At 57.0% G+C, this 17,267-nt stretch overlaps 2 protein-coding genes across 10 annotated transcripts in view; one reads left to right on the top strand and one right to left on the bottom strand.

The window, feature by feature from the left end:
• Nucleotides 1-226: 226 nt before the first annotated feature.
• Nucleotides 227-6,121, bottom strand: NAT9 (N-acetyltransferase 9 (putative)). 7 transcript variants are annotated; one of them, XM_043905601.1, is made up of 7 exons: nucleotides 6,006-6,121; nucleotides 5,322-5,413; nucleotides 4,322-4,431; nucleotides 3,628-3,771; nucleotides 2,977-3,036; nucleotides 2,738-2,832; nucleotides 227-2,633 (listed from the first exon to the last, which is right to left on the bottom strand). In XM_043905601.1, exons 2-7 carry the CDS (start codon nucleotides 5,396-5,398, stop codon nucleotides 2,499-2,501), a joined length of 621 nt encoding a protein of 206 aa, XP_043761536.1. In that variant the 5' UTR covers nucleotides 5,399-5,413; nucleotides 6,006-6,121; the 3' UTR covers nucleotides 227-2,498. The 7 variants fall into 7 exon arrangements, with proteins under 7 accessions (XP_043761536.1, XP_043761533.1, XP_043761531.1 ...); XM_043905598.1 differs by having other exon boundaries at nucleotides 227-2,609; nucleotides 6,006-6,113; XM_043905596.1 differs by having other exon boundaries at nucleotides 5,322-5,407; nucleotides 6,006-6,062.
• A 136-nt stretch (nucleotides 6,122-6,257) lies between these two features.
• Nucleotides 6,258-17,267, top strand: part of TMEM104 (transmembrane protein 104) — a 52,964-nt gene continuing 41,954 nt past the window's right edge. For 2 of the 3 annotated variants that reach the window (XM_043905557.1, XM_043905555.1), the window contains exons 1-3: nucleotides 6,258-6,392; nucleotides 7,178-7,294; nucleotides 15,296-15,417. In XM_043905557.1, the coding sequence (XP_043761492.1) occupies nucleotides 7,250-7,294; nucleotides 15,296-15,417 (167 nt within the window). In that variant the 5' untranslated portion in view covers nucleotides 6,258-6,392; nucleotides 7,178-7,249. Of the gene's footprint in view, nucleotides 6,393-6,461; nucleotides 6,501-7,177; nucleotides 7,295-15,295; nucleotides 15,418-17,267 lie in introns of those variants that run through there. The other variant, XM_043905556.1, reaches the window with a different exon arrangement.

Genomic DNA, 17,267 nt, shown 5'->3' with positions numbered 1-17,267 from the left:
CCGGAGCCAGAAGTGGGGTGGCTTTAACGAGAGGGCCTTGAGCCTGTAGCTGCTGGGTGGCTAGGCCATGCGTGGGTCCTGTGTGAGGACCCTGCCTGGGCCAGCCCTACAGGAATGATCATCAGGGAAGCGGGGAGCTTAGAGACCACATGCGCAGAGGGAGGGCTCTAAGACCCACCTCGGATCCCAGGAGCATTCAAAGGGTGAATCCACGATGGAGCCAGACTTGGAGAGAGAAGGCTTGGCTTTAATCTTTCTGCCCACTGCCAGAGAGGTGCAGATTCCCAGGCGTGACCCAAGCTGGTGTCCCCGCCCCCCTCCCAGATACTCATCTTACCTGGCCATGGACCTGACTGCGGGGATGGGGAGGATAGACCTGGCCCGCTGGGCCCTGGGACATGCTTGTGGCAGGTGGGGTGGAGGGGACTTTCCAAGGATGAAATGCCCTGCTCCTCCACGGGAGGTCCAGGTCTCTATACTGCTGACCCGAAGGGCACCCTGGGCAGCTGCCACCGTGGCCTGCAGGGCCCAGTTCATGGGCAGGCAGGAGGAAGGGAAGCTGGCCCTGGGCTGTCCTCCACCCCACCCGGAGGCCACTCAAGCCAGGTTCCTGGGACTGAGGAGAACAAGCAGGGAAGGTCACTATCTGGCCATCACTAGACCTGTTAAGATTAGTTAGAATTCCACCACTGGGAAAGAGAAACCTCCCAAAACCCTTATCACCGCACCAACTGCAGCAGTTAGGCTGGGCCTGGCCTGACCCCACTCACCCTTGCCTCCACCCTGTGACACCTGATGGAGGTCCCCTGCAGGTGTGCTGGCCCCCCAGGCTGGGGAGGGGCCCTCCCTACCTCACCTGCTGGGTGGGGAGGCCCTAAGGACTTTTGACTCTCATTAAACTGGCACAGGTGGCTCAGAGGCACCTGTCACTGAGGGGCCCCGGGCCCCAGCGAGCAGTGTGTGTGTGAGGTGCAGGCTGTGTTTTTTCAATGAGTTTATTTATTTGTGGTTGTGCAGGGTCTTCATGCTGCGTGGGCTTTTCTCTAGCTGCAGCGAGCAGGGGCTGCTCTCCAGTTGGGGGGGCGTAGGCTTCTCACTGCGGTGGCTCCTCTTGTTGCAGAGCACGGGCTCTGGTGCCCACAGACCTCAGTACTGTGGCTCCCACGCTCCAGAGCTCCGACCCAGAGGCTGTGATGCATGGGCTCAGCTGGTCTGCCATCGGGTCTTCCCAGACCAGGGGTGGAACTCGCGTCCCCTGCTTTGGCAGGGGGGCGATTCTTTACCACTGAGCCACCAGGAAAGCCCTCAGGCTATTTTAGATTCTAGTTTTCCACGCTCCTATCTGGTGAGAGAGGCCTCCTGGGAGCTGGCAGTCCTCAGCCAGTCCTGGCTCTGCCATCAAAAGCGCCGGGGCCTCTGGCAAGCGCCTGCTCCTCCTTCAGTCGTGTCTGACCCTTTGCGACCCCGTGGACCGTAGCCCGCCAGGCTCCTGTCCATGGGATCTCCCAGGCAAGACTACTGGAGTGGGGTGCCATTTCCTCCTCCATGAAAATACTCTAGGTGCCCTCAAAGGTCTCTTCTCCGACGGTGTTTTGAAACCATGCCACCGGGTTACGACAGGGCGTGATGAGAGACAGATGTCAAAGGCTGTCCCGCTGGCTCTGAGGTGCTTAACTGGCTGCCACGCAGCCCGGCCAGCTCAGGCCTGTGCCACGGGCGCCCCCTCGTGGCCTCGGCAGGTGGAGCTGCTCCCGGGGAGGCAGGACAAGGCAGGGAGAGCGAGGTGCCTTCAGGAGGCCCCGGCTCTGGCCTCCGCTTCCTCCCGCAGCCCTTGTAGCTGAGCAGGAGGCCCGAGCTTCATTGGGGGGGCAAGGGGTGCTCCAGCCACACGGAGCTGTGTCTAGAACTTACCCCACCCTCAAAACTGGCTCCAAAGACCAGGACACCCACCCACTTTCCCAGCCACCTGGCTGTCCTTCAGGGCTGACCCCCTTCCTTTCCAAACCTCCCGCGGTCACGCCCTCCTGCTTCTGCAGGACTGAAGACCAAGCTCCCAGCACCGTCCCTGCGACGCTGGAGGCTCTCCACACGGGCCCAGTGAGGAAACAGGGCCAGCTGCATGCAGTGCGCTTTACTCCCGGCCCGAGACGGGGCAGCCCCTCCGGGCGAAAGGGAGGCCCCACGCAGTCACAGGCCCCCCGGGTCCGCAGCTCTGCCTCTACCTGCCTCCTCCACCTGTGGACTCAGGCCATCCACTCTAGTCTGAGTCCAGGTTTGGCAGGAGGACGGGCTGACCCTGGAGTAGCCCAGCCACAGCAGCCAGCCAGAGGGAGGCCAAGGCCAAGTCCGGCCCAGAGTCTGAGGGGCCCCACAAGGAGATTCCCAGCCTGGAGCGGGGCCAGTGTGCCCCGTGCCCCAGGCTCCATCCGTTCACCTGCAGCAGGACTCCGGGCTTCCACGCCCATACACACAGGGAGGCCTGTCCATGCGGCCGGCTGTCAGCAGGGCTCCGATGTCCCCTCTCTGTAGGGCTTCTCTTGCACGTGGCTGGTCTGCTCTAGAAGCCACTGCCGCTCCGGCTCACTCATCATCAGTCTGAGCGTCACCTCCTGGAAAACACTGCTCACAGCCACCTACGTGTGCCAGGGACAGAGCAGGGCCAGCTAAGTCACAGCCGAGCACCACCGGGCCCCCCGCCCAGACCCGGGCCTCACCCTCTCACCAGCACCAGCCTCACCTGCTCAAAGTGAAGCTTTCGGAACATCCGGATGCTCGGCTCATTTCCTTGCCCAATTTTAGCCTCAAACTTGGTCAGACCTAGCCTGGTCACTCCTTCGGAAGGGATCAGAGAGGGTAAGCTGCACTTTGAAGCCCCCTGCCCCTCCTCCCAGCACCCTCCGCCCCATCTGCCCCCACCCCTGGGCCTGAAGGTTCACCCCCACCCCCTCGCCTTCCCCTGGGACCGGCCCTCCTCACCGTAAAGCAGCATCATGAGGACGGCCTCTGTGCCCAGGCCCTGGCCCCTGCAGCTGGGCTCTAGGAGGAACGACAAGAGTCACTGACACTGCATGCCCGGCTCACAACCCTAGGAAGCTTGCAGATATGGGTACCATTCTGCAGATGAAGAGACAGAGGCCCAGAGAAGTGAAACGATTTGCCCAAGGTCTCACAGATCAGCGACAGTCAGCAACCTGACCCCAAAACTGACCCCTTCAGCTCAGCGTGCTGCCCCATGAGCACGTGCGCACAGCCCTTTAGAAAGGGGCTGAGGACCACGATGGACACAGAAACAGGGGTTCCTCACACAGCATAGGAAGATGCTCCAGGGAAGAACACTGATTCTGGGGAGTCCCCAGTCCACCCCAAAGAGAGGGCAGACTGCAGCCTGCAGATCCTAAAAGCAAAGGTTACGTTCACACCCACGCGTGAGATGGGAATAAAACAAACCACCAAGGGTGAGCCGTGTGGCTGACAGGGTGCCAAGTGGTCTGCCCGGCCAGGTGCTGGGCTCACCAAGGCCAGGGCCTTGCGCCGAGCTCTTTGGGTGCCTTCTGCAGCTTGGGCAGCTTCAGGTTCAGCGGCTCTGAGGGCCAGAGGGGAGGGAGGGCAGAGCCAGGTGGGACAAACCTGCAATCATGACCTCGATCTCCCCCAAGGAGGGGTCCCCGGGATCCGTGAGGAAGAGGTTCACATCTCCCGCCATGCAGCTCTCCTCGCTGCAGCCCGGCTGGGCCTGCCGCTTCGCTGCATCCAGCACAATGAAGGTACATTCTGCGGAGGGGGCACAGGGTCATCACCTTCTCCCCACAAGAGGGCAGGGGCCAGTCTTCCTACCTGAGCCAGAGGACTAGCCCTGTCTCTGAGTCTGGCAGAAAAATGGAGCTGGCGCTTCCTCCCGCTGATTACAGAGCCCGAAAGCGGCCTCCTTCAGGCAACAGTGGCCTTCTGCAAACAGTGACTGCATTCTCAGAGGGGGATGCAACAAAAAGACCACGCTGGGCTTACAGCAAGGGGCGCGAGGGGGTGCGGCCTGATTTACAGCCAGAGCCCCACAAGCTTTCTTTTCTCTATATCCCTCCAGTCCTGGTGCAATGAGTGAGGAAGAGAGCAGAATCATCAGCCCCCACCCTCGGGGTCTGGCTTCAGGGGAACGTCACAGTCTCAGGGTTTCAGGCACCTCCCCAGAGTTCCACAAAGTGCTTTTTTTTTTTGCAATCTTTCTGGGACCCCAGCCGGGAATGGGAAAAGGAGGGAAGCTAGGACGGACTCTGGAATCAGTCCTCCCACGACCGGCCCGGCCCGGGCCTCCTCTGCTGCTCACTGTCCGCGTCGTCCCGCCAGCTGCGCTGCATCGCGTACTCCTGCTCCAGGGTCAGTGGCTCCGAGGCCGTCAAACGCTGCAGCTCCTCTGATTTCATCCACTCGTGGTACCTACAGGGGCGGAAGGGCAGCCTTCAGCAAATAGGACCAATTCAGAAGCCTAAGTCTGACATTTTGAGATGAAGAAACAGATGCTTGAGGCAAACCCCTAGGGCTAACAGAGGGCCAGAGAAGACCCAAGAAAGGGTTATAATGGCTCCTATGGCAGAAGGCCGCAGGCCTAGTAGCCAGAGACAGCAGGAGCCAGTCCTGTCTGTTCAGCCTCCTCGCCTGTCTCAGGGGTCAGCGCAGGGGGAGCAGTTGGAAGCTAAACATTCCTCAAATTCCTGAGGAGATGTAATGGCAAGCTGAACTCAAGCAAAGAAGGCTGGACAGATCTCCACAAAGGCGGGGTGCCAGAAACCCCCCAAACGAAAACCACAAGCAGCGAATACACGCCTACAGCACTACCAGCCCCCTCTACCAGACATTCGCCAACTGCCACCACAAAAGCCCCACCCCGAGACTCATTCCTGGCCATCCCAAACAACAGACCTCCCTCACAACAACCCGTGGGCTCAGTTTTACAACAGGTTAGCGTCCAGTCTCCAAGAACTGAGCCTATTTACTGGCACCAAGGGGGTAGCACTCTTTTACACTCAGGAGAGAAGACAATACCTTTTCTTCCTTACCCACATGTAGTTTACGTAAAGGAATTCCTTGCTGAAAGGCCAAAAAGGAAGCTGGGGGGGGGGGGGGAGAAATACGGGCCGGTGACTTCCTCCAGGGAGGTCATTGCCCTCTGCTCCAGTTTTCACTTTTTCCTATTTGCAGTGACTTCTCGCACCAAGGTTTCCCTTCCTCAGAGAAAAACAGCCTCTGAGATTAGGGCTAAGACAGGCTGACCCTCCTTGCTGCACCTTGGAGAGCTGGCTTGCATCCCATGTCAGGAGAGTGGTTACCTGGGCACATGCTCTGAGGTATAGGGGACCAGCACCACCTTCTTCCCCAGCAGCAAGATGTTCTGATTCAGCCTCATGGTGGCAACCTGCAGCTAGCGGGGAGGGCAAAGATTTCAGCACCTGAGTTTCCTCCCACTTAGGGTGGGAGCCTGGGCTCTCAATTCGCTAAACGCCTCCAGGGGCTAAGTCGTCAGAAGAGAGAGCCGCCATCCTTCTTCCTTTCCAAACCCTTCAGAGAACACGGCCTTTAAACTCCTTGCAAGGAGGGGAACCGGGCTGATGAAAGATAATTAAACAATCCTGGACTCGCATCTCAAGGAGCCTTCAAGCATGGGCTGTCCCTTCCACCCCATCACCCAGAAGGCCTCATACCCAAGCACCAAGATTTATCACCGAAACTCCCATCACTTGCGCCAGTCCTAAGACACCGCCCCCTACGGTTAATTTTGCGCCGCGTCTTAAACCTGTTTCCAGCACCTTTTCCCAGCGAACCTCCCCGCCCCCCGGGACTCTCGCGAGCCATCGGGGCCCCATCCCGGCCCACTTTAGAGGGAGGCGGGCTGAAGGCCTCGATCGCCTGCCCTTTGTGAGGGGTCACCGGCTACGCTTCTCGAACCCCACGGCCACTGGGGTCCCGGGGACGGCCAAATCCACAGCCGCTCCTGGGCCCTGACAGGAGCCCACCTCTCGCACCCGGCCCCAGCTTCCTCCCCCGGGCCGACAGCCGCTCTCACGCACGCGCGTAGGCGCGCGCCCCGCCCGCTTCCGCCCCGTAGAAGGCGGCCGCCGAGGCGCGCGCGCACCCCTGCCCTCGCTAGGAGCCCAATCCGCGCCGTGCGCCCCGCCCACTTCCGCCCCGCAGACGGCGGCCGCGGAGGCGCGCGCGCAGCCCCGCCCCCGCGAGGCGCCCAATCCGCGCCGTGCGCCCCTTCCGCGGCGCGCGCGGAAAAGGTGGGCTCCCGGCGCGGGCGCATGCGCGCTGCGGGCGCTGGTGTTGGACAGCTGGCGCCGGCCGCAGCCCCGGGGATCGCAGGCGGCTGCCGCGGCGGCCCGGAGCCGGCTTCGCTGCAGGTGTCCGGGCGAGAGGCTGGGGTGGACTGGGGTAGTGCCCGACTCGGGGCTCCTTCAGGAGAGGGGAGGAAAATGGGGAAGAGGATCAGAGAGGAGCGAGAGCCCCAGGCAGGTTGGGAGACGTGGAGCGGAGGCCCTGGACGGGGCTCTGGGAGAAGGAGTTGGGTTGGGGGGTGACCTCGGAAGCCCCCAGCCCTTTGCCCCAGGCGGAGGAGGCAGTTATTTGGCTGCCCTGTTGCGGTCGTGAGCTCGCTGTTGCTGGCATTGAATGGGGATAACCAGAGTGTGTTAAGGAGACCCTTGTGCTGGGTGAGACTTAGTGGCATCCGAGGACTCTTAAATCACTTGCAGTCTAAGCGGTAATGAATACATGCCCTGCACAGCCAGGGAAAGGTATGAAGAGACCACCCAGGTGTCATGATACAGGGAGATACTTCTGTCCCTGCTGTCTGGTGACAGATGTTGAGGCCATAAAGTGTCAGTCGCTCAGTTGTGTCCGATTCTTTACGACTCCACGGACTGTAGCCTGCCAGGCTCCTCTGTCCATAGGATTCCTCAGGCAACAATCCTGGAGTGGGTTGCCATTCCCTTCTCCAGGGGTCTTCACAGCCCAGGGATTGAACCCATGTCTCTTGCATTGCAGGTAGATTCTTTACTGTCTGAGTCACCCAGGAAGCCCCTGAGGCCTTAAGTGTCTGATTAAAGGATGGGGAGGGGGTGGCCCTGCAAACATCCCCAACCGCTGTCTAGGTCCATGAGAAAGCTGAAGTCTGTTCCTTTTCCAGGGAGCCGCAGCTGCTGCCACCCCAGCAAGGAAGAAACGTTGACCGCCGAGGGACCCTTCCTCACTTTGGGAAATGGCAGGCGAAATCACAGAGACCGGGGAGCTCTATTCTCCCTACGTGAGTTTCGCTTTGGGGGCCTATTTTGCCCACATCGGTGCCCTTGGCTTCTAGAGAAGCACACTGCTTCCCGTGGACTGTGCTTGTGAGCCCGGCGGCTTTCACAGCTGGGGTCTGGGAACCCGAGTCAGCAGCAAGCCATGGAGAACAGAGGATGAGAGTCAGATTTGTTAACTCTTTACGTGTTGATCAGAGAGCAGTCGGGAACACAACTGGCCCCTTATTTTTTATCTCAGGGCTGCTGTCACTTGCAAACTGTGAGGTCAGTTCAGATGGATGGGTGCTCTCACCTGTCGACTCTGGGTTTTGCTCTACTCAGCAGTTTGAAACCATTTCACTTCTTAACTGAACTTTATGTTGCACAACTTTTATAGTCTCGGATGGCGTAAGAGGCAGAGAAAGCACGCAGAGACCTCCAGTTGTGGTTCGCTGGAGCCTGTAATTAGAACAATTACAATGATGGATTTCTCACTGTTGTGGGTCTGCATTACCCTCACACATACACTCAGTTTATCTTCTTTGTGTTATAGAAGATTGGTCATGGGTCCATCATGGAATCCTCTATAGTTGAAGGATTGGAGGATTGGAATAATCAAATGATTGATTCATGTTGCTACCAAGTGCCCCAGTGCTGCTAAGTATTCCAGGAAAAGGCAGCACTGCCTTAAGTAGCAAAGTCCTCTTTCTAGAAAGTCCCTAACCTTAAACAACTGCCCTGCTTTGCACTTCCCTGGGGACCCACGCTCTGTCCCTGCTAAGTTGTGATGTGATGGATAAGGAAGCACCTCTGAGAACAGCCGGCAAAAACCCTTACACCAAGGTCCTGTGCCATTCGTGTGTGACTCCAAGGGCCACTTCTTCACCTCGTAATTTTATATATTTATTTATTTGGCTGTGTTGGGTCTTCATTGCCTCATGGGCTTTTCTCTAGTTGTGACCAGCGAGGGCCTACTCTCTAGTTACGGTGCTTGGACTTCTCATTGCAGTGGCTTCTCTTGTTGCAGTGGAGCACAGGCTCTAGGACATGTGGGCTTCAGTAGTTGCGGCTCCCGGGATCTAGAGCACAGACTCAGTAGCTATGGGTCACTGGCTTAGCTGCTCCAGGGCATGTGGGATCTTCCCACATCAGGGATCAAACCCTCATCTCCCACATTGGCAGGCAGATTCTTTACCCCTCAGCCACCAGGGAAGCCCCTTCACCTCGTAATCGATCAGGTTAATCTCTCTTGAACCTTGAAATGGATCGGATCATGCTCCTTTCATCTGTGGAATTATGTAACAGCTCACAGCCCCCTCTGGGTATCAGCAATGACATGTCCACACTGTCTATAAACGTCACCAGGGCTCCTGCGTCATCTTCCAACATCTGTAAGCTTAGAGGTGAGGAAATGAGTTATTTCTGTAGCTGAGCCTTGGGAAGGAAAGCCTTTGATGTGCCCACTTTTCTTGGGCCTCCAGCTGTTCAGTAATCATTTCACATGTCAGCATGTGCCCACAGGAAATGGGGCAGTGAGACCTAAAAGCCTCAGCAAATTCCGCTTTTTAAAACTCTTTCCCTCCATCTCCTGTGTGTTGGGTGTTGTTCAAGGTCTGCGTTCAAGGGCCTCCTCTGGGTATTGGCCATAAGCAGAGGCTCGTATTCTCTAATGGTGCTGGCGAAGAGAGAGGCGGGGGGAGGTGGGTGGTACTGAGGGTGAGGTGGCGCTAAGCGGGAGTTAGCGAGGGTTTGAGCGGAGAACAGGCCTCCTGCCTGAGCTTTCCGTAACTCTGCCATCCTGCGAGAATGGTTCTTGGTCCCCCGTGAGATCAGGAGGAGGGTTGGAGATGCACCCCCCACCTCCCTGCGCTGAGCCCAGAGGGACTGCGGAACAGACTTGACTGCGGGCTCTGCTTTCCTCCGCAGCTGAATTCCCTGCTCAGCAGAGCCCAGGCAGAACCGTGCTGGCTGCCTTGGGGGAGCCTGATACTGAGGGGGCGTTCCCAACCCCCAGCCTTCCCCCACCTCTGTGCCCTGTTGTGAGTTCCTGCCCTTCATGGGTGTCACGGGTGTTCGCCTTCGCCTGCATTCTTCTGCATAACCGATGTGTGATGAGCCTCGCAAGGGGGCTCAGATGACAAGCCCTCTCGAGGATAGCATGGTTCAGGGCTGTGCACCTTGCCCTCATAGATGATCTCAGAACAGGCTTGTCTGTGTCCCCATGTAAGGGGACCTCAAGTGGCACGGGACTGAAGGGATCCTGTGGTCGAAATAGAGGAAGAAGGGGGTCCCCGCCCACAGAGAGGCAGCTGCTGAGGCTGCCCCCCACCAGCCCGTCTTGCTGAAGATGGGTGACGGTGCTTTCGAAGGAAAGAGGGCTTGTTTCGTGGCCTGAAACCCGAGTTGTTGCTTCCCCATCTCCATCGCCTTCTGTTTCCTGTGACAACTGTCGTTGGGGAAGCTGTTGAAAGATGCCGGTGACGCTGACCTCGTGCGCACCCGTGGGTGAGGCCACAGGAACGCTGCGCTGAACCCCTAGAGCGGCGGGTCAGCCATCCCCGGGGAACTGTGCCTTCCCTGGGTCAGCCGCAGGGGAGAGAGTCGAGAACAGGAGGAGGCTGGGTTGGCAGGGCCGCTTTGCTGAGACCGCAGCAGGGCCCTGCTCCTCTGCTTTCGGTCTTGCCTCCCTGGAGGCTGTCCCCAAGAACAGTCACCAACCAGCAGGAGAGGGGATCCCACACACACGCGGGCTTCCTCCTGCCTCACAACTGCCTTCCACCCGACCTGGGGCTCAGCTCAGGTTTGCTCCCTGCCTGTTTGTTCTGCTCCTTGAGATCGGTCCTTTCTGATCCCCTTGACAGAAAGTAAAGAGGGTTTAACTCTGGAGACACCATACATCTTCATATAGGGCTCCCCACCCACCCACCCCCAGACCCAGAATACTGGCCTCAAACTAAAAAAATAGCAACAACCCAAAACAAATTGGATTACCCATTTGTGCTCCTAACTGCCAACAGTCAATCACTAATTAACTTCTTTGTCAGGCTCTTAAAGGGTCTTTCTCACCGAGATCTATTTGAAGTTTCTGCTGGGTGTGTGTTTATTTCACTACGTGTTTATCAGCAGTGGTTCTCAGCTAGCGGCTGTCTTGCTTACCAGGGGACATCTGGCAATGTCTGGAGACCCCGTGACTGTCACAACGCAGGGGTGAGGTGGGGACTACTGGAGTCTAGTGGCTAGAGGCCAGGGATGCTGCTAAACACCTTGACAATGCACAAAACAGGCCCCCACAATAAGGACTAATCTGGCGCCAAGTATCAGCAATGCTCTGTCTGAGAAACCCTGCCATCCTTGAATTCACAAATGCCTCTTGTACTACCTAATTTCCCCATGGAAGTTACTTTTGGGGAGCTGGGAGGGGAGGGCTGTGTCATGCATGGCTTGCTGGATCTTAGTTCCCCAGCCAGGGATTGAACTTGGGCCCCCTGCATTGGAAGTGTGGTGTCCTAATCACTGGACTACCAGGGAATTCACATTCCTATAAAACTTCTGGCTGAGAACCATCACTTTCTTAGGGCTCTTTGCCTTCTCTTAACTACTATCATAAGAACCATCACCAGAGCCATTTTCCATAAGAAGTAAGTGCTCTTCATAAGTGTTACCACTTATAAAAGTGATATACAGGGCCCCGCCTTGGCGGTCCAGTGGTTAAGACTCCATGCTTCCACTGCAGGGGGCACAGGTTCGATCCCTGGTTGGGGAGTTAGAAGTGGTACAGAATCCACCTGCCGGTGTAGGAGATGCCAGAGATGTGAGTTCAATCCCTGGGTCTGGAAGATCCCTTGGAGAATGAAATGACAAGCCGTTCCAGTATTGCTGCCTGGAAAATTCCATGGACAGAGGAGTCTGGCAGGCTATAGTCCATGGGGTCGCAAAGAGTCAGACAAGACTGAGTGTGCACACACACGCATGTACTGTACTGCAGTGTGGCAAAAAAAAAAAAAAGGAATGAAGCTGCTGGAAGATCAGACGTCAGGTCCCCCCCCCCCGGGGCCTGGTCTCAGTGTCCTGCTTACACTCCCGCGGCGGCGGCGGACCCCCGTCCCGTGCACCAGGGCTGGGGAGTCTGTCTGCAGCCTTGCTGGCCATGCTCCAGCCACGCTGGCCTCAGGCCTCCTGGAACATCCTCCCCATCTCCCACCTTAGGCCCTCATCCCTGCCAGTCTCTTCCCTGGCCCTTTGCCTGGAAGGCTCCCGCTTGAATGTCACCCCGAGGCCGCCCGCTCCTGGAGGTGCTGCCCCATTATCCTTTGTCACTGAGCCCTGATTCCTTCCTCCCAAACGCTTCTCCAAGGTGGTGACCATTGTTTGTTTTCTTGTCTGTGTCCTCTTGCCCGTCTTGCTCCCTGTCGTCCCCTGGGTTCTGAGCACAGAACCAGGATCACTGGACACTCTCGGTAGCTGTTGAGTAAGCGAGCAAATGAGCAGGCCTGGGCGAGCTCACTGACCCACTCCCGCCCACACCTGGAGGTACTCCCCTCCAAGGGCCGGTGATTGAAATTAACCCCAGCAAGAGTCAAAGTTGGGGTTTCCCGACTGGCGCAGCAGTAAAAAATCCACCTGCGTTCGATCCACGGGTCAGGAAGATCCCCTGGAGTAGGAAGTGGCAGCCCACTCCAGTATTCTTGCCTGGGAAATGCCATGGACAGGGGAGCCTGGCAGACTGCAGTCCATGGGGTTGCAAAAAGTCGGACATGCCTGAGTGACTAACAGACACAAAGTCAAAGTTAGCCTGAGGATGTTCACATCTTTGAAAAGTCAATTCGAAAGGTCACCTGTCACCCTCACATTTATTCTCACCACATCACCCTGGGCCAGGACTCTTGGCAGGGGAAGCCCCTCGTGCTGGTGGTGTGATCCAGTTTAGAGCCAGAGGAAGACAGCTCAAACTTCTTTTAATCCTTCTGGGATCCGTCTAGGGATCGAGATGAGACTGGGATGTTTAACACGGGACTGGGATTTGCCTCTGGGATCAAAGTGAGACTGGGACGAAAACCGTCAGATTCACGGCAGAGGGAACTGAGCTGGGGCCACCGAGGATTCCCACCTCAAGGCCAGGCACCCCGAGAAATGCAGAGAGACACAGTGAGACGCAGCGAGCCTCGGATTTAGTAACAGGGGAAAGATAAACACATCAACACCCAAAACCCAAACTAGGGCATCAGAAGTGCTCTCAATCCAGGGCTTTGAGACTGGGAGCAAGATGGACTCGGGAGGCTGGGAAGGGCTTTGTAGTGGGAGCGGCTTTGCAGTGGGCATCGCCTCCCCGCTATCCCGTGGTGGGTGGGAGTTGAGGGGCTGGGTGGGAGGCGCAGGAGCTTGGTACCCTGGGCAGAGCTATGTCCTCCCTGGAGGACACCCTCCTGTTTGTCCAGCACTCAGACGGCCAGTCAACCCCTGCCCCGAAGCCTGGCTCCCTTCCTAACCACTGCTTGGCCCCCGTGATAATTAAAGCCGTAGGCTCGAGTGATGTTGCTGAGGATGAGATACAGAGAGAGAAAGAGACGGCCAATGTCAGTACGAACGGTTGAAGACTAACACAGCCGCTGGGTTAGGCAATCAGGAGGCCATTGGTGATTATATTTTTCTTTTTTGTTTGTTTTTTGTTTGGTCATTGGTGATTTTTAAGAATGCAATTTCAAGAGAGTTCTAGGGATGGAAACCACAAACTGCGGGAAATGAAGGCAGAGGATATAGTTGCTGCTTCTTTTTTATCTCATTTTTTGGCTGCGCTGGTTCTTCATTGCTGCATGGGCCTTTCTCCAATTTAGGGAGCGGGGGCTACTCTCCAGTTGCGGTGCTCGGGCTTCTCATTGCGGTGGTTGAGGACCATGAGCTCTAGGAACGTGGGCTTAGTTGCTCCGTGGCATGTGGGATCTTCCTGGGCCAGGGATTGAACCCGTGTCTCCTGCATTGGCAGGCAGATTCTTTATCTGAACCACCAGGGAAGCCTGTGGTTGCTTCCTGAAGGAGTTGGCTAAGGGAAATTTAGAAAGCGGTGTGTTAAAGGTATCAAAGAGTGTTTGCAGGCAGAGGGGAAGAGCTCGGAGGAGGAGAGGTTTCTAGAAAGAACTGAGCCCAGCTTGGGTGCAGGGCTGAGCCTCTCAGTGAGGAGGAAGCACAGGGGTCCCCAGAGACGGGAGGAAGGGAGGGAGGAGGCACCGGTTTTTGAGTTCGGAAGGAGCGAGGCTTGGGAGTTCCCTGGAGTTCCAGCAGTTAGGACTCGGTTTTTACCGCTGTAGGCCCAGGGGTCGATCCCTGGTTGGGGAACTGAGATCCTGCAAGCTGCTCGGTGCAGGGAGAAGAAAAAGGGAGGAGTGAGCCTTGGGGAGTGTGCATCCGATGGTCTCCATTACCTCTGTAGCATCTCTAGAGGGACGGCCTTCACCTGAAAGAGATGGGAGCCCTGGGTCTGGGTTTTGGAGGCTGAGGTTTGGAGCCTTTACGTGGGACGTGCTCACAAATCCACCGTGAAGAGGAAAGAAAATCTGATGCCGCCGACCACAGGGGAAGGGACCCTCATCTGTCAGAGGACTCAGCATTAGAATTGCTTTTTTAATTTTCAAAGAAGGTATTTATTGTTTGTTTGGCTGCACCGGATATTAGTTGTGGCGTTCGGAATCTTCAGTTGCAGCCTTTGAACCTTAGTTGCAGCAGGTGGGATCCAGTTCCCTGACCAGGGATGGACTCTGGGCCCCTGCCTTGGGAATTCAGAGTCTTAGCCACTGGACCACCAGGGAAGTCCCATCATCGTGAGGATTTTTTTTTTTAATTCCAGGAGCCTTTAGCAGCTTCATATTAGAGAACTGAGGAAGCGGGTGCTGATTCATCTCCGAGGCCCCGGGTCAGGAAGGTTAGAACAGGGAAGATGTGGGGAGCTGGCAGGGCAGTGCGAGCTTTCAGGAACCAGCTGACTGCCCGTGAGGCCTCGCGGAGCAGGAGGCCTGGGGAGGGAGGGCGGGGGCCTGGGCAACACAAGGAGCACAAAGGCAGATGGGTGAGGATGGACAGGGTGTGGGAGCAGAGGCTTTGGGTCAAAGAAAAGAATTTCATGGTGGAGATCTTGGAAAAAGAATCGTTGGAATCAGCTGAGCTGGAGTCGAGTTGGTGTGAACTCGAGTTAAGTTTCAAACCTGAAGTCAGTGACTCAGCAGTTCCACTGGGAGGTGGGTTGCCAGGGGTGACAGGAAGTTGGGAGTGGCTCCTGATGAGTAGGGGGCTTCTTTGGGGGGGTAATGAAATGGAATTAGATGGTGGTCATGACTGCAGAACTTATATCTCAATTTTTTTGTTTGTTTTGGCCCTGCCCTGAGGCTTGCAGAAGGATCTTAGTTCCCCAGCCAGGGATCGAACCTGATTCCCAGCAGGGGAAGCACCAAGTCATAACCCCTGGACTGCTGGGGAATTCCCTCTCAAATTTAAAAAACAGGGGCGGGAAAAGGGAACCAGCATGAATGTTGACATCCCAAAGGGCAGTTGCCAGGATGGGTGGGGAGGAGGACTGGGTCGCATGCTCAGTGGTCTCAGAAAAGCAGGATTTTTTTGGAGGGTCAGCAGTGTGGGTTGGTCTGGGTGCCAGGTCACCCCAGATGTGTTGGCCCGTCCTCAGGAAACCTGCAAGTCGGGTTGAGTAGAGAGCTACCATCTAAGACGCAGCTCCGAATAATGTGTACTGATGAGGTGATAGGGGTGATGACGCAAAAGAGGAGGATAAAACCGAGCCCCAGAGACATTTTGAAAAGACGGATGGACCGTGGGCTTTGGTCACCCGGCGTCCGGCTGCAGATCCCGCCTCCCTGGAACCCGGGAGGAACCCTCCCTTCTGACGTGCCCTCCTGGCTAAGGCCTCCTGGGCCTCCTGGCCTCTACGGGTTTTGTCATCGCCCAGGGTCACCCTTGGGAGCCGTTGGGGGTGGTGAGGCTTGTCAATTTCTGGGCTCAGATGTCGCCTCTCTCGGTTCCAGGTGGGACTGGTGTATATGTTCAACCTCATCGTGGGCACCGGTGCGCTCACCATGCCCAAGGCCTTTGCCACGGCCGGGTGGCTGGTCAGCCTGGTGTTACTGGTATTCCTGGGCTTCATGAGGTAAGAGGCCATCCCGGAGTGGGGGTGCTGGGGATGAAACTGGGAGCGCCTCCCCGGAGGGCCCGAGCTCTCTCCATCCGCCTGAGAGAGACGTCTGGTAGCAGGTTCGCAGAGCAAGGAGGGGGGGCCCAAAGGTCTCGGGGCGGGGGGCTCACACTGATGGAGTAGTTGCCCACCCCGATCACTGAAAAGCTAAGACCTCCAGGGACTTCCCTTGTGGTCCAGTGTGGTTAAGACTCTGAGATTCCACTGCAGGGGGCACAGGTTCCATCCCTCGTCAGGGAACTAAGATCCCACATGCCCTGACATTAGTGGGGAAAAAAAAAAAAAGCGAAGACCTCCAGTTAGGCTCCGGGATGTCTCCCGTGGGGCTGGCGTGTTTCTTCCCCGGCTGGCTTTCCTCCTCTGCCGTGCCCATAATTTCTGAATGTGACCATCAACGTTCATTCCCGGAAAAATTCCCACCCAGCCACAGAAGAGACGCTGACTAACGTTTCAGGTGATCCGGGCAGTCAGTTCGGAATTTAGAGTTTGTTTAAGATAGGCAGGCAGGTGCGGTCATATTCAGGTGTTAATCTCACATGGCTCCATGCCCAGCAGCAAACAGGAGGCCCAGCCTTCGGGGCGCCCGCCCCTGGGCAGGTGTTCGTGGTTCACTGGGATGCGGCAGCTGGTGCGTCTGCAGGCCACTCCTCAGGGGACTCACAGGCAGGGGCCCCAGGCTAGAGAGGGATTTTGTTGTTCTTGTTTAGTTGCTCTTTCGCAACCCCATGGGCTGTAGCCCGCCAGGCTTCCCTGTCCATGGAATTTTCCAGGCAAGAATACTGGAGGAGCTTGCCATTTCCTCCTCCAGGGCATCTTCCTGACCCAGGGATTGAATCCACGTCTCCTGCATTGGCAAGCGCGTTCTTTACCCCTGAGCCACCAGGGAAGCCCCCCCAGAATTTAGTAGTTGAAGTCAGCTAAGACCTAGAGGAGGCTGCACGGGGTGGGAAAATGCCCCTGTTTTTCCCTTTCTTCCCATGTTTTCCCCTGGGGTGGTGGGGGGCGGTTTGTATCTAGTCTCAAGGTACTATTGGCTCATTAAGTCCTGCAAGCTCTATGGCCAGGAGCCCTAGACGTCCTTGTCTTCCTGTGACTGCGCTGTCCCCTTCAAAGGACCTTCAGCGTGGGCAGCCGCCTGAAAGGGAAGTGGTTATTGGGGGTGCCCAGGCAGGGGCCGCCACACACCCCCCACCCCCGCAACCCATTTATATTCCAGCATGATCCATGAGCTGGCTTCGTGCAGCCACGAGAGCCTCTTTATGCCTTAATTAAGATGGATTTTAGTTTCACTTCCCAAAAGAAGAGGCAATGGAAAGCCCGTAAAATGGTCACTTAGGCAAGATAATGAGAAACCTTTCTCGGAGGAGCTGCGGCGGCTGGGGTTTTGGGGGCTGGCTGCCCCGCCCCCACCGGGCGCGGGTTAACTCCTGGCCCCCCTCCCCGGGCCCCTGTCCCCACCGCCTGACTGCCAGCCTGCGGCAGGTGACCGCACCCGAGGTGGGCCAGGGGGCCGTGCGGCAAGCCCGCCTGCCCAGCGGCTTCAAGAAAGAGGGAGGTGAATGTTCCTGAATGTTCCGTCCGCTTCGTTTCGGCAGGGGTGGGGTCACTCAGGTTTTAGCAGCAGGAACCCGGCCCTGCCCTGTAATGTCTGCTCACAGAGCATTCCCGCCGTCACCCCGGTCTCTCCAGTTTCCTTAAGAAAAGTAGAGTCTCTTCGCTCGAGTCTCACTTCTCACAAAGGTCTGATGCCACCTCCCAGTCTCCATTTTCATTCGGGCCAGATTATTAGACTATTAAAATATTAA

Source organism: Cervus elaphus, chromosome 5, assembly GCF_910594005.1.
Source record: "Cervus elaphus chromosome 5, mCerEla1.1, whole genome shotgun sequence".
Taxonomy (NCBI): Eukaryota; Metazoa; Chordata; class Mammalia; order Artiodactyla; family Cervidae; genus Cervus; species Cervus elaphus.
Note: the sequence above shows the minus strand (reverse complement) of the source record. Positions and strands in the feature narration are given on the sequence as shown.